Source organism: Antennarius striatus, chromosome 14 (assembly GCF_040054535.1).
Source record: "Antennarius striatus isolate MH-2024 chromosome 14, ASM4005453v1, whole genome shotgun sequence".
Lineage (NCBI taxonomy): Eukaryota > Metazoa > Chordata > Actinopteri > Lophiiformes > Antennariidae > Antennarius > Antennarius striatus.
Genome location: NC_090789.1, coordinates 1,414,205 through 1,436,326, shown reverse-complemented (window position 1 = coordinate 1,436,326; position 22,122 = coordinate 1,414,205). Strand labels below are relative to the sequence as shown.

At 48.0% G+C, this 22,122-nt stretch overlaps 1 protein-coding gene across 4 annotated transcripts in view; it reads left to right on the top strand.

Annotated features, from left to right (window-relative positions):
* The window catches only part of rbms3 (RNA binding motif, single stranded interacting protein), a 166,132-nt gene extending 144,010 nt beyond the window's left edge, over positions 1-22,122 (top strand). For 2 of the 4 annotated variants that reach the window (XM_068332305.1, XM_068332308.1), the window contains 8 exons: positions 1,766-1,872; positions 6,803-6,846; positions 8,437-8,533; positions 10,854-10,904; positions 14,035-14,145; positions 15,869-15,955; positions 16,359-16,483; positions 17,379-22,122. In XM_068332305.1, coding sequence (XP_068188406.1) covers positions 1,766-1,872; positions 6,803-6,846; positions 8,437-8,533; positions 10,854-10,904; positions 14,035-14,145; positions 15,869-15,955; positions 16,359-16,483; positions 17,379-17,382 — 626 coding nt within the window. In that variant the 3' untranslated portion in view covers positions 17,383-22,122. Of the gene's footprint in view, positions 1-1,765; positions 1,873-6,802; positions 6,847-8,436; positions 8,534-10,853; positions 10,905-14,034; positions 14,146-15,868; positions 15,956-16,358; positions 16,488-17,378 lie in introns of those variants that run through there. The other 2 variants (XM_068332307.1, XM_068332309.1) reach the window with 1 other exon arrangement.

Here is a 22,122-nt window from a genome sequence, read left to right as displayed (position 1 = left end):
ATGGCAACCCACATAAAAAACAATTAGGCGTTCCCACGGAGCGCCTTGTTAGCGTCCAGCTCAAAAAGTGCTTTATGTATTTCCCCCCCCCATCGGCGCTTTGCACACGTCGTGAGAAGTGTTTCAGGGTGGGGGTGGGGGGTTGTGACCTTAAGTTGTAGCATTAGCTTTGCTAGCATGCACGGTAGCCTTTCTGTTACCCCGTCGACGGCGTGGCAGGAGATCTGAGGGTTTGGACGGGGGTCTGGATTTTATGTGTGCGCATTTCTGTTTTGTGGGTTAGCAGGGAGAATTTAAGGACAGGAGGGGTGTGTGTGTGTGTGTGTGTGTGTGTGTGTGTGTGTGTGTGTGTGTGTGTGTGTGTGTGCGCGATCACAGGTTGGGTTGGGCGGTGTGAGGCTGTTGATCTTGGGCTGGAGTCTTAAACAAATTGGCGAGCGCGCCGCAGGAACTGGGGGTATATTCACAGGGGCAACGTCGGCGTGCTCCGTGTCAGATTCTCCAAATCTCTCAATGGCTAATTACCTCCCAGAATGCAGCAGGAGAGGTCTGGAAACGCTTTTGTTGTTCTGCTTTTGCAGCGTCTCTTTCTTTCTCTCTGCTCTCTGATTCTCCCTGGCTGAAAAACTTTGGTCCAATCGTGGACCCTGAAGCCACATCAACACTCGCAAACTTTGTTTGTGACGGCTAACGTTAGCGATCTGTTAACGCCACGGACCGGATGACCCTTGGCCTCTGCCGTCCATCCTGACGGCGTTCCCCCCTCTCCTCTCTGGCGGCGCCGAGTCAGCGCAGATTTAAAGCGCCGCTGATGTTCTGGGAGGGTGTCGACTTTTTAACGGCGTGATGAAAGGTCCCGTCGGTCGGGTCGGTGTCGTCACGGAGCGGCGGCGTCGCCGGCTGGCAGGACGGTAATGAAAGCGTGATGACAGGAAGCACCAGGTGCAGGGCGGGGGCAGGTGTGGACAGCGAGACACGGGTCTGCAAAATATCTCCATCAGCCTCCAGAGTTCTCCTCCCTCCTGTTCCCTCTATTTTTCTTCCTCCTCCTTCCTCCTCCTCCTCCTCCTCCTCCTCCTCCTCCTGAACCCAGTCGCGTCTCGTTTTTTTCGGTCTCACCTGCACCAGCGGCGTGAGAACCTGCCCTTTCCCCCCCCCCTCACGGTGACGCGGGTCACCTCCACACCTCCATCAGCGTTTTTATGAGCGGTTGTGCTGAAGGTCAGCCGTCATGGCGGTCTCGCCAGGGGGGGGCGGTCTTTCCTTTTATGGACGAACAACAGCTGTTTCAGGTCAGCGTTCTCCCGCCGCTCCACGATGGATTCAGATAGCGACGGCGTTAACGTCCAGGACGGCCTTTAATCATCGGGCCGACCCGCGCTGACGGCGGTCGGGTGGAAAAGGTATAAAAGTCCAAATAAAAGCGAAGGTGCGGCGGGAAAACGCGTCAGGAGCGGGAACGCCGCCGCCAGAAACGGCTTTGGCAAACGTCTCGGTGGTATTTACAAGCATGATTACGGTGATTATTATTTCAAAAATACCCTCCGCTGCTCTTTCATGGGGTGCCAGGTTGGGTCCGGGCCGGGGGGGGGGGGGTGCTGCCAACGCCGTCGGCCTGGGAATGTTCCTGGGAACTCCGGAGGGAAGAATGTCGATGCAAACGCAGATTGTGGAGAGTTCAGAGGGGCTTCTGCCTGTCTGAGGGGTCAGAAGATGAAGCCGTTCTGATGTAATTACCCCCCCCCCACCATCTCTCTCTCTGCAGCCCCCACGGAGCCTTTGCTGTGCAAATTTGCCGACGGAGGGCAGAAGAAGCGCCAGAGCCAGAGCAAGTACCCTCAGAACGGGAGGCCGTGGCACCGGGAGGGCGAGGTAAGAATCACGAGTCAGCCATTTAATCGTGAAAAAGTTTTATTTAAAAAAAAACACGTAAAAATAGCATCGATTTTCACTCAGATCGCACAACCAAACAGATCCCAGTTTATTACAGGTAAACCTCGACTTATGTCATTAATCGATTCCAGGAGACGGAACGCAAGTCAAAAAAACAAACCACGTAAATCCAAAAACGATGTAAGTTGAAAAACAATGTATGTCTAAAAATGATGTCAAGAAAACGGTGTAAGTCCAAAAACAGTGTAAATTAAAAAAATCGACAAACTGAAAAAAGACGTAAGTAAACAAAAAAAGGTATCCGTAAGTCTAAAAAAACGTAAGTTGAATGAACTGTACATAACCATTCCCAGTTCTGTACTGAACTTTATTAATAAAAGTATTTTAATAATATTTAGTTAATACAAATGTATTTTAAGCTGACAGTTAAATTTTATTTTTTAATAGTACAGAAAATGTTTTCCATCTCGTCTTCATTTCTTCTTCCTCATTGTGGGTCATGGGGGTTGCTACGCGCTAATAATATATTATTTTTTATTTTTCCGCATATTTTTCAGGCGGAAAATCAACATAAAATCGAGAACTGAATTATCTTGCGAAACTAGATAACGTAATTGTAATGAAAATGTAAAGCTTTTGCGTTTTTCTATTCCAACATGCCGACACCCCAAAAGAGGCGTTTCCCTTTGAAGTGCTGGTCTTTTAAATAGCAGGCTCCGCCCCTCGATTTAGATCGACCTAAAGCAGATGTGCAGGTCATGTGACCACGTTTTCTCGCCGCACATCAGAATGTTGCTGAACCTGAAATGGATCCGGTTTTCTAGAAACGTTGATCAGCGATAAGGGGGGGGGGGGCAAAGGTCAACGTCTTCACACGGAAGGTCGCGGCGCTGGAGGTCAAGGAGCGCGTCGGCATAGAAACGCACGAACACACAAACACACTCACACCTGACAGTTCTGCTGAGATGGCAAAGTAGGGGAGGGAAGTAGGGGGGGGGGGGGCTGTTCGTCCTTCAGGACACCCATCTGCCCTACAGAGGCAAAACGCAGTATCTGCAGAATAAACCCGACACAGACAGGAAGTAGCTCCGGGAAAATAAAAACATTCATTTAAAGCAGGAATTCTACATGTTAGCTTTTATTCTGAAATCCAGGGGCGGCTCAGGGTCGCCCTCCCCTTTCACCCTTTATCTGCCTCCGTCTCTTCGTCACCATAGTCTTCCTCGCTCTCGCAGCATCATGTGATCGAAGCAGGAAGGGACGCATGTGAGGATTAAAGACATACGACACGAGTGTGAGTCATGGTGCAAACACATGATCGTATGCCCCCCCACCCCCACTCTTTTTCACACACACACTCCTGACACACAAACACACACTCCTGACACACAAACACACACTCCTGACACACAAACACACACTCCTGACACACAAACACACACTCCTGACACACAAACACACACTCCTGACACACAAACACACACTCCTGACACACAAACACACACTCCTGACACACAAACACACACTCCTGACACACAAACACACACTCCTGACACACAAACACACACTCCTGACACACAAACACACACTCCTGACACACAAACACACATGCACACTTCTCCTCCTCTTCCTCTCCGGCTCACCGCTCTGTGTGAAAACCCGACAGATGTCCGTGTCTGTGTGTCGCCCTGTGTTCCGCTTTGTACGGAAGGTGTGTGTGTGTGTGTGTGTGTGTGTGTGTGTGTGTGTGTGTGTGTGTGTGTGTGTGTGTGTGTGTGTGTGTGTGTGTGTGTGTGTGAGTGAGAACATCTATAATAGCAGTACAGCACAGGTGTCATGAAAGCTTCCTAATATGGTCGGTCGTGACCCTTGAAGGGACTCGAGCAGGAAGTAAACAACAACGACAATAACAATAATAATAATAACAATGATAATAATAATAATAATAATAATAATAATAATAATAACAACAATGATAATAATAATAATAATAATGATAACAATAATAATAATAATAAAAATGTTTTTCGCCCATAAGTCAGTTCGGATAGGCTCCAGTAAGCCCCATGACCTGCAAAAGTGGAAGAAGTGGTCAAGAAAATGAATGAATGAGAAATGATGATAATAATAATAATAATAATAATAATAATAATAATGATGATAATGATGACAATAATAATGATAATAATAATAATAATAATAATAATGATAATGATGATAATAATAATGATAATAATAATAATGATAATAATAATAATATAATAATAATAATAATAATATAGATAGATAGATAGATAGATAGATAGATAGATAGATAGATAGATAGATAGATAGATAGATAGATAGATAGATAGATAGATAGATAGATAGATAGATAGATAGATAGATAGATAGATAGATAGATAGATAGATAGATAGATAGATAGATAGATAGATAGATAGATAGATAGATAGATAGATAGATAGATAGATAGATACTTTATTAATCCCGGAGGAAATTGCATATATCCACTGCTCAGGCATTACTTAACGAATAATACTGGATAAACACCAGGAGAAAAGGAAACACTGACATCACAGGACATACCACAAGACATACATTACACTAACAGACAGGCACATGCAGCACTAACAGGACTTATATACTAAACTATAACTAAAAATATAAACAGTATAAAATTTAAAAATATTACAGTATTAAAATATAAACAGTATAAAATAAAATCTAAACAGTATAAAATTGAATTAAAATATAAAAACAGTATAAAAATAAATAAATAAATTATATATATATATATACAACAGTATAAAATTAAATTTAAATTAAATTAAATCCATTTTCAACCCCGTGCTGACCTCGCCACCTCCCCCTCACTCCCCCTGAGAGAGTCATTGTACCCCCTGATGGCACGGGGCACGAAGGAGGACCTCAGCCTCTCTGTGGAGGCGCTGTGTGACAGCAGTCTGCCGCTGAAGGTGCTTCTCTGCTGGGAGAAGGTGGTGTGTAGGGGGTGCCTGGTGTTGTTCATGATGGCCTTAATTTTAGACATGGTCCTGCTCTCCAGAAGCATATCCACAGAGTCCAGGCTCAGCCCGACCACTGAGCCCGCTCTGCGGATGAGTCTGTTCAGACGGTCCATATCTCTTTTCCTGGCCCCCCCACCCCAACACACAATGGCGTATGACAGCACACTGGAGACTACGGACTGATAGAACATGAAAAGGAGCTTAGGACAGATGTTGAAGGAGGCCAGCCTCCTTAGGAAGTACATCCTGCTCTGCCCCTTCTTGTACACACAGTTGGAGTTGAGTGACCAGTCCAGTCTGCTGTCTAGCTGCAGTCCCAGGTACTTATAGTTTTCTACCACCTCCACCTCACTGCCATTGATGATCACCGGCTGTGGAGAGGGAGGTGCCCGCCGGAAATCCAGAATATATAATATATATAAATAATGACTATGATTATTATAAATATAATAATGATAATAATAAGAATATTATAATAACAATAATAATAACGCGGTTCTTTCGTTTTTTTACTGCCTGTGGGTCAGAGAGGGCTGTGATTTAATCTGTGCTGTATGTCGTGCATTTATGGTCCATTTTACAATAAAGCTGACTGACTGTGTCTATAATTAACACGTTTTCATCGATGGACGTTAGCGACAGTCGTCAGGTCAGTTGCAACCTGCAGCCGAACCACTAGAGGCCGCTAGACCTTATAAGCCACTAAATGCTAAAGGAGAACGGAAGGACGCGCCTCCACCTCCTGCAGCGTTTCACAGGACTAAGCTTTGTTCATGGGGGGGTGTATAATATAAAGTTAAGATATAATCCAGCATCGCATTCAGATAATAACGTAAACGTTGTTCTAGCCACGCCCTAATCCCAGCCACGCCCAACTCTAGCCACGCCCACGCTTCCTCTGAGCCCCTCCAGCATAGGTTCTCTGGTTCTGATCAGTCTTCTGGGTTCAGGCCTCACCGACCCCCATCACCAGGTCCCTGGAGCTAGGTGTAGGTAGACCCCCCCACCCCGCCCCAGAAGGACGGGGGCATGAACGGTAGTCCAGAGAGACGCTGGGGGGGGGATTAAGAGATGATGGGGGTGATGGATGAGGAGAGAAAGGTAAGGGGAGCGAGGGAGGGTGAAGTGTGAGAGAGAGGGCAAGAAAAAAGTATGTGTGTGTGTGTGTGTGTGTGTGTGTGTGTGTGTGTGTGTGTGTGTGTGTGTGTGTGTGTGCTGATGAAATCTGCCGTCCTCAGCAGCCTCCCGTTAAAAGAAATCGGATTAACTCTCCCCCGGGAGAAAACCTTCAGGAATGCAGATGACGGATTGTAACACACAGGTTTCTCTCCTGGTCGCTCGGACACACACACACACACACACACACACACACACACACACACACACACACACAAACAAACACACACACACACACACACACACACACGAACAGCCAATCTTAATTTACTCTCATTCATAAAAACACAGTCGTACATGATTAGAATTGAAAAACGTCGCCGGTACAAATTCGTCCTATTGACCTTTTCCCCCAAATCGTTTTTGTCGTTTGACGGTTTCTTTTTTCCGATTTGATCTGATTCACTTTTTATTCGATTTATTCTGAGTAAAAAGACTCCAGGTATAAACTACATTATCCTCCAAGTACAAAAAAAAAAAAACTACAGTGAATTATTGCGGTGTCACTGGTGCAAGAACATATTGACGGATTTCCTAGAGCGTAATGGAGCTGCGGTCGAGCGTGGCAGTGACAAAACGCCGTGATGTCCGGCGTAAATATGGAACTACATATATGTAACATTTACTGGAGGTCGACCACAATTCTTCTGTCATTTAATGTTTATTCTCCCTTTAATGTGGATGTTTCCTGTGTTTTGTCTTCCAGACCGGCATGGCGTTAACATACGATCCCGCCGCAATGCAGAATGGGTAAGAACCGCCACAGCCCATCCATCCCTGGCGTCGTCTAATACACTCACCTCTTGGCTCGTAGGCGTCCTGCCACACGTGAAGATTAATGCAGTGTCCGCCTTTTGTTCCTGTTTGATGGAGGAAATCTATACGGACTTCAAATATCGGCTTCCTACGTTGTATCGGGTGACAAATGGCCAAGGCTAGTCGAGTGAGCTGGTGTGTGTGCTCACGTCTGTTGGGGGTCTTCACACACACACACAAACACACACACACACACACACACACACACACACACACACACACACACACACACACACACACGTGTGTGTTCCTGTGTGTTCATGTCGAAATAAATGAGATCGTTCTTCTATGTGATACCGAGACGGAAGGGGGCGTTCCGGGACACCCCTCTGGCCTGAGTCGTCCTCAAGAAGCTCCTCCTTCCCGAACCAATGACAGTTGAGTAGGATTGACTAAATTAACAGGTTAAGACAAGGTCGAAAACGGCCATGTTGGTATTAGTACGTAAAAATCCAACGGGAACGAGTGAGTCCAACGTCTCTACCCTCAATGGTCTTCTGGGTCGACCCGGACACTTCCTGATAGATCTCAACGGAGCATCTTGATCCGATGCCCGAACCTCCCGATCCAGTTCTTTCCGTTACGAACTAGCGCCAGCTGTATTTCATGCTCTCTCGCGCATTTGGTCAGTTCCGTATCCAAATTTACCCTCATTTGGAAAAGCAACTCCCAACCCGGTGGGAACGACAGATGGAAGGAGCGCCGCCTCGGACGTGGGAAGCGCTGAATCATTACCAACGATCCCAATTGATTGGGAAATTCATCACTTTGTAAAAGTCAGGGCGTCAGGACTCCTCATCGGTGAGGCGGAGTAAACACCTCCCATGACCTCCCCTGGTTACCCTATAGGGTAAAGAACCCCGGCCAAACCAAGCCCAGAGTCCGCCAGTAATGCCTGGATTCAGAAATAAGTAACGCTCGGGGTCGTTTGCTCACCTCCATCATCCGTCCATCAGTCTGCGATCAAAGACGTCGAAGTCAATCAGCCTTCGTGTTCACGAGTTTTGGTACCAGAACACTGAAGCGCTCTCCACAGAACCACATGGTTTGTCAGGGTTTGACCCAAATAGTTGGGAGCAGTTGGACATTCCCTGTTTTCTAGTTTGTGTTAATATTTGATTACATCCGACCTAAAACCGACAACCGCTGTAAGCCCATCCAGACACTAATGAGGAACACATGAAGGGTGTTTCACTCGCCGTCCCTTGTGGGTTGTTGGCTTTTATTTCTCGTCGTTAGGGATCTTCCAGATTCCAGCGCAACGACTTCCTGTTTTTCTTCAATGCTATTTTTTCTCTTTTCTTCTGAACTTGTTTAAACTTCACATTTAGAGAATAGTCTCAACGGTTTTGCGTCCCTTCGCCACAAAGGGTGCGTTTGATAAAGACGACCTTTAAAGGATCATGGGATTGTGTTCTCAGTGACATCATTGATCCACATCTCCTCAGATCCACGTTACAGAAGTTTACGTTCTACCTTTTGTCCTCTTTCTGTTCTCTTTACCTCTACTCTCCTCTTCCTCAGGTTCTACTCTTCGCCTTACAGCATCGCCACCAACCGCATGATTGCACAGACCTCCATCACGCCCTTCATCGCTGCTTCCCCCGTTTCCACATATCAGGTGGGCCACACTGCAATGTATTCTGGGTAGCGTTGCGTCTATATACACGCGACGGGAGGTGAATTGAGGTTCTCATGGTTCCTCTGCTGCTCTGGTTGCGTTTCCATGGCATCCGTCTCTTCGACAAGCAAACAAAATGAGCAAAAACATCAAAAATAAAGATTACGAATGTCTGACAGGGTAGAAAAATAAAACCAGCCTTCAAAAATAAGAGCATTCAGGAAAAACAAGCACTCGCTGCTTCAAGACTATCAACCATTTCTTGGAGAGGCGCAACCGCCTCGCCCTCGTGCTCGGATGCTGTCGGATGCTGGCGTTCAGTATCTGCTTGATATGCGGAGAGACGGATGGACGAGACCGACGGGAGATGAAGGATGGATGAGAGAATCGGAGGCAGGCGTGGAGAGAGACATCTAGGTAGAAGAAGAGGGATCGTCAGGGTGGTCGTGACGGCGAAGCCTCCAGGCGGTGGGGGTTGCTGAAGGTTGCTCCGCCCGTCTTTGAGGCATGCTTGATTAAAACTCCGGTCCAGTACCTGAGGAAGAGGAGGAGGGAAGGAAAGTGGGCCGGGGCGCGTCTGTAATCCGCTCTCGGAAGGCTTCCCAAATTGATTTATCAAAAACAATGGCCGGGCTTTTGAGGAATATTAATCCTCACAGTTTCAATATCGGCCAGCTCTGCCGCTGCTTCCTGCATTATTGCCCTTCAGCCAGTCGCTGCAGGAAGGTGAGTCCTTCATCATGTGTTCAAGTACGAGGAGACGGAGGAAAGGGAAGGCGAGGAAGGCTTTCTGATATTAAAGGAGCTACCTTTGAGGAAGAAGCGTAGAAATGATCACGTGGAGATTATTTAATAGCATTAATTCATCAAGCCGTCAGACGACCCGCGCTGCCGCCGGCGGTGTTCTGGTCTTCCATCAAGCCTGAGACAGGGAAGAAAAAACTGCTTTGAGGATCCGTTTGAAAGGATCCAGGCCAGATCCGTGGGCTGGTTTACATCACCGGCTCTAGAGACCGAATCATGGTCGGACTCGAGATGCGTCTGGCGGTCTGGCTAATCAGCTTACTGGCTGGCTGGCGGCGTCACACGTGACGGGCCGGATGGGCGTCCAAATGGCAGCGGAACCGACCGTCAGTTTGGCTGGATGCTTTTTAAAGGCAAACACAGACTGGGATGTTCGGAGGAAGACAGTTTCCCCAACGAGATCCCCCAACGAGTCCTGGTGGTCGGACTCCAATCACGACTCAAGGTGACACAAAGTCAGCCTAAGGAAGTTAATTCCGTAGCCTAATTTGCGTATCAACACTCGCAACTTCCCCTCATTGCGAATTTTTACAGTCACGTGATACCGTACGACCATTCTATTGGGTGACAGCATCCGGAAGTGCGCTACGTTCTGCGAGTCTCGGACTTACAAAAGTGTTTTAAACAGTCTATCAGAGTGCTTTAAAGGTAATACAGAGAGAAGGTGGTTTAATATCGGTATGGGGGGGTTCAGAAACGTTTAAATTACAGTAAATAATAAGATAAATAGTTTGTCGCGATATTGCGATTAACCGCAAGGAACAAGGGCACACCTTCCATCCAAACCGATTGACGCACCGGAGGGAGGAAGACGAGTGTTTTACAGTCGAGATGACGGCAGAAGATTTATTACCGGGACTCCGAACACCCAGATTTCCCATAATTCTCCGACTCCATCGGGATTTGAGGAAAAGAAATCTCAGTCCTGCCAGAATAAATGTCGCCAAAGCTCAGTTTAGGAATTAATTAATCGCGTCCTTCACGTCTGAGTCGACTTTGTCAAATATGACTCAGTCTGTAGGAATAAAACACTTCAAACAAACTAAAACACGAGATATAAAGTAGACTAGAAGCTAAAATGCAGAGACGTGATGGTGGTTTGGTCCGTCTCGCCGTTTCCTGTTAAATATCTCCCATGATGCTCCTGAAGGTGAACGTTCTGCCAGGGGGGGGGGGAGTAAATACCGCCGCGTTCAAACAAACAGACTTGGCTTCATGTTATAATATCAAGCTTGTTTAGGTGCGGATCCAAATCGGGCTTAGAGGATTGATTGCTCTTATAGCAGATTATTCCGTGTTTGTCTTCGTTCAATCTAATCGTTTTCCGGGGATCAGTGGCCAGCCGGCGTGTTTGTCGGCTACAGGCTGTCTAATTCCTCCCTCCAGCGCGTCGAAAAGCCGTTTGTTCCTCCGACTCTTGATCACCGTTTCTCCATTGCTGAACTTTCTTGACTTATCGGATTGAACGTCGGGTTGAGGGGTATTTAAGTTTGACGTGTTCCGTTTCCCTCCTCAGGTCCAGAGTACATCATGGATGCCTCATCAACAATATGTTATGCAACCTACCGTAAGTACTCCACCATCACTTGTGATTAGTTACCCAGAATTCCTCACTGGGGGGTTCGAAAGTCTCCGGTTTCAAAGTTTTACTTTCAGCAAATGTTTAATTTCATGCGGTTAGTTGGGGGTTTGTAGATGTTGCATCATTGACCAGACGGTTGCTACGGGTTACCAGCCCATTCAGGAGAGTAAAAAAGGGCATTAGTGGTTTTAAACATTAATTTAAGGTTAAACTTTAATCGATTTTAGCATCATCAGTGTTTCTGTTTGTTACCTCAAGGTTTTCTGCCAGAGGCGTCTCATGTTAGCCGGAGGCTAACGGCGGCCCCTGAAGCTCTTTCTGTGCTGAAGCCTTCTAGGCACACGTGATGCGTTCAGGGACAGTCCGGACAACTGACACTGAAACGTAGAGAGCAATGTAGCGATGACACAATTAGCAGATAAATATGGAAATATTCTCATTTTTATTCAAATTAAATTAAAAATTTTTTTAAAAATTCTCAAATTTTGCCACAAAAAAGTTTAATTTAATTGGTTTAATTTATGTTTTCACATTACAAACCCGCAAAAGTGTCGTTAGCATCGTTAGCCCATCAAACAAACCACGCCTCGAAGAGTCAGGAAGCGGCGTCGCTCGCCGGTGTTCAACCAGCTGCCCCCTCCCCCCCCGGAGGCCATTAGCTGCTCGGTCGTAGCGTCTCTGGCTTCCCCTGCTGGTGGGGCACGGCGAACATGCGATCCGTCTGCCGAGAGAAGTCGGGTGGTTAAGTAGAAGATGCATCGAATGCAAACTATGTGTGTGTGTGTGTGTGTGTGTGTGTGTGTGTGTGCATTAGCGTGCTAGCGTGCACACGCAGTGGGCGTGTCTGTTTCTGCAGACCATTTCCTGCTCGTCTGGCGTGTTTCCCTGTTAGCGTCAACCTCATCAACCGTGTTTGTGTTACTGAACATGTTTGCGTGTGTGTAGCGTGTGTTTACATGATGATCAGTGTGTGTGTGTGTGTGTGTGTGTGTGTGTGTGTGTGTGTGTGTGTGTGTGTGTGGTCCGGCCCATACGACCACCTGATGGTCTCCATCCTCTTGCCTTATGTCGCCGGAGCCGTTGGCAGTAGCCGCTAGCCAGTAGCCACATAACGCCGTGGTGCTGGTGTCATGGCACGTCGGTGCCAACAGCGACCATGTGGTCGCATCCCCCCCCCCCCCACACACACACACACACACACCCTTTGTGTCCTAGCGTCTCTCTGCCACCAAATGGCTGCTAGCCGCTAACCCCAACTGTTAGCGCACGGCCGCCAATCTGTCTCCCTTTACGACCTCGCCGCCGCCTCCGCTAACCGCTACACACTCAACCCGGCGCCAGCTCAGCCAATCGCATCAAATTAGCCCAGGATGCTAGTAGCTTCATGAGCTCAGGGACCAACGCAGAGCATTAAAAACCAATTGGCACCGACGCCGCGTGTCGCGTGTTAAACCAATGGGGCGTGATGGGACGGCGCTCCCGGCGTCTGGGCAATATGGAGGCAGCGGGGCGTGGCATGGGGGGGCAATCGGGGGGGCACAGGTAGCCATTCAGACCTGTAAGAATAAGGAATTATCCTTTGATCTTAGACGTCACCACGGTTAGCTCGTCCACGCCAACCTGAGGGCGCCGCGGCAACGGCGTAGGATTTTATCAGTTTGGCGTGTGTTGTCATGGCGACATGAACCTCTTTGCATCCTGGGCTGGCCGGGTCCCAACAGTAAATAATTCCCTTGTCATCCCTGATTGACAGGCAGCCGATCGATAGAGGGAAGTGGGCGGGGCCAACCGTCTGTTTTTATTCCGTCCTGGAGGACAAACAGATCCAGACGATGAACCCGGAAACGAGCTGTGATTGGACGAGTTCAGATCCTTCAGATGTTTGACATTCATGTATTTTAATATCATCACATCGTCTGCGAATGCGATCCGGTAACGAGACGACGTGATTGGTTCTGGGTTCTTTACCGGTTTGTCGATCGCCGTGTTTAACGTCCGGAACGGGATCGATCCCATCTGAAAGATTTTTATTTACACGTGTAAAGCATGAGCACACGCGTGGAGGAGTAGTGATTACAGCCCCCCCAACCCCCTCGGACCCCCAACCCCCCCTCAAGCATCCATTATCTGCCCCTTCGCTCCTGGAGAACAAATCAAAAACGTAGATCGTCTGTTTGAGTCAGTTTCCCTCTTATTTCCTCCTCCTGTGTGTGTGTGTGTGTGTGTGTGTGTGTGTGTGTGTGTGTGTGTGTGTGTGTGTGTGTGTGTGTGTGTGTGTGTGTGTGTGTGTGTGTGTGTGTGTGTGTGTGTGTGTGGATGGACACACACACACACATACACACACACACACACACTCAAGTCTCACAAACACAGAAAATCGAAATCACAAATCGGCTTAAGTCTCCCTGACACGTCTGTGAATTAAGCCTTTCCGTTGCCCCCCAGCGCCCCCCCCACAGCCCCCCGTCCCATTATGAAGGTATTGTCAGAGAATCGCTAACAGGTAGCCCCCAGCTGTCCGTCACTCCTCTTCCTCCTCATGTACCCCCCCCCGGCTCCTCTTCCTCCACGTCTGTCTCTTCTCCTCCATCATCATCATCATCCTCATCATCACCATCATCCTCCAATAGAATTTCATCCGCGCTCCGTAGAAACCTTACAGGTGTGCATCCCATAATTAGTTTATTTCTTTTTATTTAACTCTTTAACAACATTTGGAAAATTCAGGTTGGATTATTTTGACTGTATTTTATTATATTTTATATTATTCTAATTAGATGCTAATTTCCCGCCCTTTTTGTGCGCTAGCTAGGCACGATCCACTGCGCTAGCACACAGTTTGTGGGTTTGTTCAACTTTAAACCTATTATTGGATGCACATATTCAAAAGAAATGGCGCCAAAATTCGGGGGGCGGGGCTATCGGAGGGGGCGGGAACATTTCCTGACGGTAAGTGAATAAAACTCCAAACTTTATTCTCCTAAAGGTTTTTATTAGCTTATCGATCCTCCGCCTTTAACCTCCTCCAGCTCCTCCTCTTCCTGCGTGTGCCACGCCCCCTCCCACCCCACGCGTGGACGTTCTGACGTGTCCCTCCTCTCGTTCCTCCCCCCAGGGTGCAGTGATCACGCCCACCATGGACCACACCATGTCCATGCAGCCCCCCAGCATGATGGGCCCCATCACCCAGCAGATGAACCACCTGTCGCTGGGCACTACAGGAAGTGTGAGTAGCCCCGCCCCACACACGTCACATGACCGGTGTGTGTGTGTGTGTGTGTGTGTGTGTGTGTGTGTGTGTGTGTGTGCGCGAGCCGATGTCTCTGACATGACGAGGTGACCTTCCTCCCGTGTTCTCCATCCCATTCCTGTCAGAACATGTCCAACCTAAATCTCGGTTGTCATGGCGACAGCCGTGATTGACAGCTCCTCTGTTCGCCGATGACAGATGTGTGTGAAGCGCCTTCCACTATTATCTGGGCGATTTCCCAGGGTTCTCTGTGAGTGAGTCTAAGTACGAGTGTGTCTGTGTTGCCACGGCGATGCACGGCTATATTTAACCTTCACTCACCTGCGGCGGGGTCTCCCTGAAGCCCCGCCTCCCATCGTGGCATCACTGTCGGCGTGGAAATCCTGCGTTTTTTTATGATCTGAAAACCTTGACCTGAAACGCTGATTTGTGATTGGCTGATTGGCGGAGGGGCGTGTCCTCCTGCAGGTAAACGTACTTCATGTTCATCAAACACTCGCCGTTGCCATGGACGCGTCGCCAAACACCGTTTACGTCCAGTTAGGGGAAACTTAATATCGGCCCAACCCGACCGAAACGGCAAAGCGTTAAAAAAGAATTAAAATCGGAACAAAAAAACAAAAAAAAAATCGCCCTGGTCGCCATGGCAACCCCGTAGGCGTGACATCCCCCTCCACCCGCCACATTAAACAGGTTAACTAACGGTTACGGCGCCGGGGAGAGAAATCTCATTCTATTATTCCTCTAATTTAAATTCCTTTTTTCGCCGTTCAGGCGGCGGAATAAAATAAAAAAAACGTTCCGGACGGACTTCCTCTTTTTTTTTATTTTTTTTTTGACGGCGAGATTCCGACGCCGCTAATTATCTCCCCCTTCCCTGCGCTTCGCTTTCACGCCGCCGTCACAGGTGAGTCGTCGGAATACGTTAATGAGAAGGTGACGATAAAAAGAAGAACGGATGAATCAGGACGCGCGGTTTGGAGAAGGTCACTTCAACGATCCGGTGGCCCCTCCCCCCTCCGTTAGGGAATGGGTGACAGGAAATGTGGAGGTGCCCCCCCCCCAGAGGTAATCACCCATGTCCGTGGCCTTTAGCTGCTCTCGTTAGCGGCGCGCGGTGGAGCCGTTCCCGATCCATTAGCGACGCCGCCGGTTCTGACAATCCATCGGCACCGCCGCCACCAGGCCCCCGCATCAGCGTAGCATCGCTACGCGTTTTAGCACCGGGGGAGCGATGGGGAAGCAAAGGAGAGGAAGAAGATGGGAAGAAAAGGATCCTGCCCCCCCCGACCCCACCACTCCCAAACTGCCCCCCCCACTCCCAAAATGCCCCCCCCCCACCTCGTCTCTTCCTCCGGTCCAGAAAATCAGCATGCACTGGCATGTCTTCACGGAAAGGAAGCACACGTTCACGGGGGGGGGGGGGGCCGTCCACATTCATTCTGCATTTGGCCCCGCCCCCTCCCTCCACACCCCCCCCCCCTTTTCATTTTTTTGTTTGATCTACTCTCAGCTGGATCCCGACTCGTTTCTCTGCCTGTGAAGTTTTTTTTTGTTTGGAGCCACTCTCCGTCCTCGGCGCCTCCTGACGCATTCCTTCAGCGCCCCCCGAAGGACGCCGGCTGAACTGCAGCTGTGTGATCACACGTGTTGTTGTTGTTGTTGTTGTTGTTGACGTGTGTCTCCTCTGTCCCTTCAGTACATGACAGCTGCCGCCGCCGCGCCTATGCAAGGGACCTACATCCCCCAGTACACTCCTGTGCCTCCAGCCGCCGTCCCAGTCGAAGTAAGACCCCCCCCCACACACACACACACACACACACACACACATCTGTCAGCCACGGCGCTCCGGTTAGCCCAGCGGCTACGCTCCGTGACAGTTCCCCCTGACAGACCCATTAGTCCCACCCCCCCACCTCCCTTCCTCCTCCTCCTCTTCCTCCCCTCCCATTTGCTACCGCCTTCAGAAACGTGGGGGGGGGGCATCTGGAGGCTGATGTATGAACGGGACGCGTCATCTTTGAGAGCTTGTTAAAGGTGATGGAAATTGCTCGACAGTGGGGGGTGGGGGTGGGGGGGGTTGATCGTCGTGGTAACAGATGGAGCGCCAGGGCCTCCACGTCATTCATGATAGGGTGAGTTTGTTTACGTGTTAAGAACCTGAAACACCCCCCCCCCCATGTGCTCAGGGCGTGGTGACGGACGCCTCCCCCCAGACGGTGGCGCCCTCGTCACAGGAGGTGAGCGGGCAGCAGCAACAGATCCAGGTGGACGGCGCTGCCGACCATGTCCCCGCCTACTCATACCAGTCCAAGTAAGTCGGAGCCCGAGGGGTTAATTTAACTCTTAGTTTTTAACTTACGCTGTTTTTGGACTTACATCGTTTTAGACTTGCGTCTTTTTTCAAATTACCGCGTTTACAGACTTATGTCCTTTGTCGACTTACATAGTTTTTTTGACTTATATCTTTTTTTTTTCAACTTACATCATTTTGGATTTACGTTGTTTTCCAACTTACGTCGTTTTTGGACTTTCGTCATTTTTGAACTTAGGTTGTTTTTCAACTTATTGCTTTTTTGATTTACGTCTTTATTTTTTTCAACTTACATCATTTTTGGATTTATGTTGTTTGTCGACTTATGTTGTTTTCTGACTTAAGTCTTTTTTGGACTTATGCTGTTTTTGGACTTACATCGTTTTCTGACTTACATGGTTTTTGGACTTGCGTTGTTCTTCAACTCATTGTTTTTTTTGACTGACGTCTTTTTTCAATTTACATCTTTTTTCAACTTACATCATTCTTGTATATACGTCGTTTGTTGACTTACGTCTTTGTCGGACTTTTTTCGACTACGTTACATAACCCGGATCCGATTAACCAGATAATCCGAGGTTTACCCGTACATTTTTCCATCTGTGTGACGAAGGCCTTCAGGGTTCCCTTCCTTGAGTCTAATCCGGATGGACGAGCTTCCTGTTTGGGAATAACTCTCCAAACTAACAGGATGTTATCATCCAGATTATTTTTGTGTTTTTTTTCGACCAGGAGGACTTCTTCTCTGGGACGGATTCCCGGCGCACGGAATCCTCACGTGGACGAATAATTCATTTTTATTTTTGTGTTTTATGCTGCTTCCTCTGCATTTGTCATACTGTGCTTTGATTACAGCTGCGCCCCCTCCCTCTCTTTACCCCCCCACCCCCATCAGATAGCGCCGGCCTGAGCGAATGTTCCCGTGACAGCGTTGCCTTGAGACAGAAGGTGGCTGCACTGTGAAAGAGAGGAAGAGAGAAGACGGAGAGATTGCTTCCAGATTGCCCAGGCACCAAAAAAGAGACACTTTTTTCATTTCCTACCCGAGAAAATAAAAGCACGCACGGCGGAGGTAAAGTGCTCAGAGGAAGGGGAATGGGGGAGGGAATTTGCTGGGCACAGTGCAAAGAAGTGGAAATGTTTCCTGCCTGAAGGGCTGGGCTGAAGCTTGAAATGTTTCTCAAAGAAAAAAATCAACCAATAGAATAAAAAAAGAAGAAAAAAACACAATAAAAGCTCACAAAAAAAAACCAAAAAAAAAAACCGGGTGAATGCGCTGGTAGGTAATGAAGTTTATTTTGTAATTAGAATAGAGGAGTCAAGTTTGAGATACACGGAGATTGTCTTCCTCAGATATTAAGCTACCGTTTCCTTTCACTCTTTTTTATGTTCTAGCGTGAAATTTTAGTTTTCTAGATATATTCAAAACAAAGTGTTTGGGTTATTTTTTTTCTTTCTTGAATCTTCATGGCCTTAATTTGAAGGGCGCCGGGAACTTTTTACAGAGTCTGACGTCTGGTTGTGGGAAAATAAATTTAAAAAAAAGACAAAAAAAAATAAAAACGAAAGAGAGATGAGACGTCGGAGTCGTGCTAAAGAGGAAAAAAGAATCTATCACATAAGCTGTACAGATTTAATAGAGAAAAGCTTCTTTTGTTTCTTCATTCGAAGAAAACTTTGATAATTATTATGTCAGAGGTAAATAAATGTCCGAAGAAAATCATGTCTGTCGGGGGGGGGAGGGCGGAGGAGGGAGGGAAATTTTTTCACCGTGAGGAAAAATTAAAACATAAGAAGTCGAGCTGCGATCCTGACGCGGCCTGTTTGAAAATGCTGAACTTGTTTGTTTTTTCTTTTGTTTTTTTTTGTTATTTTGGGTTTTTTTAATTGTTATTATTATTATTATTATTATCATTGTCGGTTACATTCGTGCTTTTTATCGGCCACATTTTACCTTTTTTATGAGCTTTAAAGATGTTTTTAGCCCGCTTTGCTTGTCACGCTGCAAAAAGATGAGAAAAAAAAAAATGAAAAAAATTTGAGAAAAAAAATAAATAAATGGAAAAAAATTTAGGGGAAAAAAATTCTGGCAGTGAAATTAAAAAAAAAAATCCGTAGATTCTGTAGGAGCTTACCGACCGGTGCAAAAGCAATAGAAGAAATTGTTGACAATTTCTGTAGTCTTTCCTAGTTGTGGATCAAATGCAGCCTGTGGACGGCCATTTTTATACCAAAGACGAAGAGACACTCTGGAGTTCCGTTCCACTTTCCTTTCCTTTCTTCGGTTGGATTCTGTTGTTGATGATGTTGTTGTCGTTTGCTGATGATGTTACTGTTGGTATTGTTGTTGTTGTCGTTTGCTGTTGTCGTCGTTCTTTCCTTTGACCTTTGATGGCAGGACCAGTCCGTACTCTCCTTCCCGTCCTCTCCTCGCGGGGTTTCCGGCTTCTTCTTTTTTTTTTTTTTTTTTTTTACACGTCACAAGCTAGCATCGTGTAAGCATCGTGTTAGCATCACGCCTCAAATGGTATCTCAAAGCCCCGCCCACGCGTCCTTCTTCCTCCTCCTTTCGTCTTTTGTCGTTTCGTCTCTCTACGCGTCTCGCTGCGCCGCCTCTCCCTGCTAGCGCTACTCGCTACGCTACGCTAATGCAGTCGCGGGAACATTTGCTTCCAGATTCTTCCTCCTCATCTTGAACTCGTGCAGAATTAACTGTTTGATTCGACGTTTGTCTCATGCAGACGTCACCGAGACTGTTTTTTATTTGGAGCATCAGATTAGCGTTAGCTTTTAGCCTCAACGATCGCGTAAACTTTGAGGCACTTCACGGCGCCGATTGGATCGAGTTGAGCTGAGTCGGAGACAAGAAGGCGTGTCCAAAAGAAGTTTGAAGCTACTGACAGCAGCTGGTTAGCTAACTTAGCACAAGCACAAACACAACTAACCTAGCTCTGTCCAAAGCTAACCTCCACCAGCACCCCTGAACCTGAATAATTCATACGTTACGTCTGTTTTTGGGCATGTTTGTCGAAGGTTGTGACGTCACAAAACTGCCGATGAAAACTAAGAGGCGGGGCTTAAATTGAACCAGCTGCGAACCTGATTGGTTGTTTCCCACCTGGTAATGTCAAAGCAGCTCATTAGTAGCTTGGTTAGTTAGCATCGTACAAATGTCTGTAGTAATTTGCATCTGTTACCACGGAGACGACTGATTGGTTCAGAACTAGACGGCCCCCCCATGCTCTTCCGTCCATGCTCACCCCCACCAGGGGGCTTCGGGATAAAGGGTTTGCCCTCATTCTCTCTCAGAACCACAAACTGAAGTAAGTCTCTCTTCCAATGAGGCTTGACGGGCCAATTTGCCCCCCCCCCGGGGGCAGTAAGATTCGCTCCACTGTCCCTCAGAAGGCCCCTTTCTTCCCAACGAAGAGGAGCCTTGTTGTTCGGTGTCAGTCTCGCTCATGTGACTCATCGTCGTGAGCGACGTCGCCGCCGGCGACCGACGGGGGTCGTCCGCCGAGTGCCTTCAAACAAAGCTTCCAGATGACGGTTGCGCCGCTAGCAGAACGCCTCGACGGTGCTAAAGAGGAAGCTTGTGCCTTCATCTCGCTCGCCGGCCACCGCCATCACTGTCGCCAGGCCGCCACGCCCACTTGACCCCGCCCATCCCCGTCCGATCCGTTCCGTCTCTCTGGGTTTAGCGCCGCCATAACCGTGTAGACTTTTACCGCCACTGCTTTATGGAGGACATTTTTGAGGCGTAATGGCGCTCATAACGCAGGAGATGCACATCGGAGAGCGGAGCGTCCTACAAACGGCCCCGGATTCAATCGTAATTTCATTACGGGGGGGGGGGGGGTAGGATTATAAATAGGTAAGAGATTATGGAAAAATTGCACAACAAAGAATAGCAGCTCCATTTTTTGCTAATGGAGAGTCGAGGATGGAGAAGTCGTCTCGGCTGGTCGTCGCGTTTGACGATATATATATACGTATATATATGATGTGTGTATATTATATATATATATATATATATATATATATATCCCAAAGCAGCGGGAACGACTTTTTCTTAATAGCACAACGACATGAAAGACGAGTAGCTCGGCGACGGTACGCGGGCGTGATCGCATTTTAAAGGAGACGGCGGCGCTAACAGTCAGCACAAACCAGGAGGATCATTAGCAGCGCAGGTGACGAGAAGAAGCTTCGCTAATTAGCCGAGACGCCCGTCTCCCCCCCACCCCCCCCCCCGAGTATTTTTACATTTTGCATTCTTGGACATCATCTTGTATTGTGGCTCCGCGGGTTGTTACGATCGACATTTTTGACGTGGATTCTGCTAGCCGTTGAGCTAATTAGCCTCCATTGGCGGTTTTTTTCTTGGATGACTTCAACGATACGATTTTAACAGGAAGAAATCTGTAACTGGAACCCAAACTAAAGGGGGCGGAGCCTCTGCATTCACCTGTAAGGGTAAAAGAGACCGACGATGACGTGCCCACCCAATCAGAGGGAGAGTAGGGCGTTTCCGTGACGACATTTATGAAGTTAGTTATTTATTAGCAGTGTCAGCGTAGCATAAACCCAGCCGGACAGGAAGGTCAGGTAGAGGTCGTTTCATGTGGTCACGTGACCTGATGCTCCAAATGATCCAACGGCTGTCGGGACGCTTCGCTTCACCTTGGCCCGTCGTCATGACAAGTCATGACGACGTCATCCGTCTCCAGGTAGATTGGATTTGTAACACAACATCCGTCCCTATCAACCGTCCCCAACATCCGTCCCTAGCATCCGTCCCTAGCATCCGTCCCTAGCATCCGTCCCCAACATCCGTCCCCAACATCCATCCCTGACATTCGTACGTAACTCGCGCCAAATGTTCCAGAAAGCCTTTAAATTTCCAAGCGTTGCTGGAGCGACTTCGTCGGATGAGTCACGTGACCAACTGGTCGGATGAGTCACGTGACCAACTCGTCGGATGAGTCACATGCCCAACTGGTCGGATGAGAGGCGCTGCAGCCGTTCACCATCGATCCTCCTGTGTTGGAGTTAGTCTGTCTCCCACGGAGTGTAGAGGAGACGCACGGTCAATAACTCATCACACACACACACACACACACACACACATACACACACATACACACACACACACACACATACACACACACACACACACACACACTTAATGCAGTGGGAAAATTGCTTGAACCCCCCCCCCCCCAGAAGAGGCCCTGTACTTTCAATTGATGCTTCGCTTCACCTTTGATGGGAGCCATCGATTGGCCACACAACCCCAGGACCGGCCAATCAGCAGCTCCGAACACCTCGGTGAGAATCCCACACAGCTGATTGGGTGCGGGTGGACACGGGATCCAATCCCGGGTGAGCGTAGGAACTGTTTTAGGACAGCAGAGCGCTTTGGTTTCCTTTCTGTTCGTTTCCTCTCTGTTTTCCACGTTGGTTTCAGCGCCGAGGACGACACGGTCACGCCTCGCACGCGCCGCTAGCGCGTGCCATCGTTTTTTGGGATCCGCCCGTTGGAGGGAAAGTTCGGATCCGACTTGGGTTTTATGAGTTGATGTTTTTTTTTCTCTCTCTCTGATGAAGCTTTCAATAAAAAAATGTGTTAAAAAGTA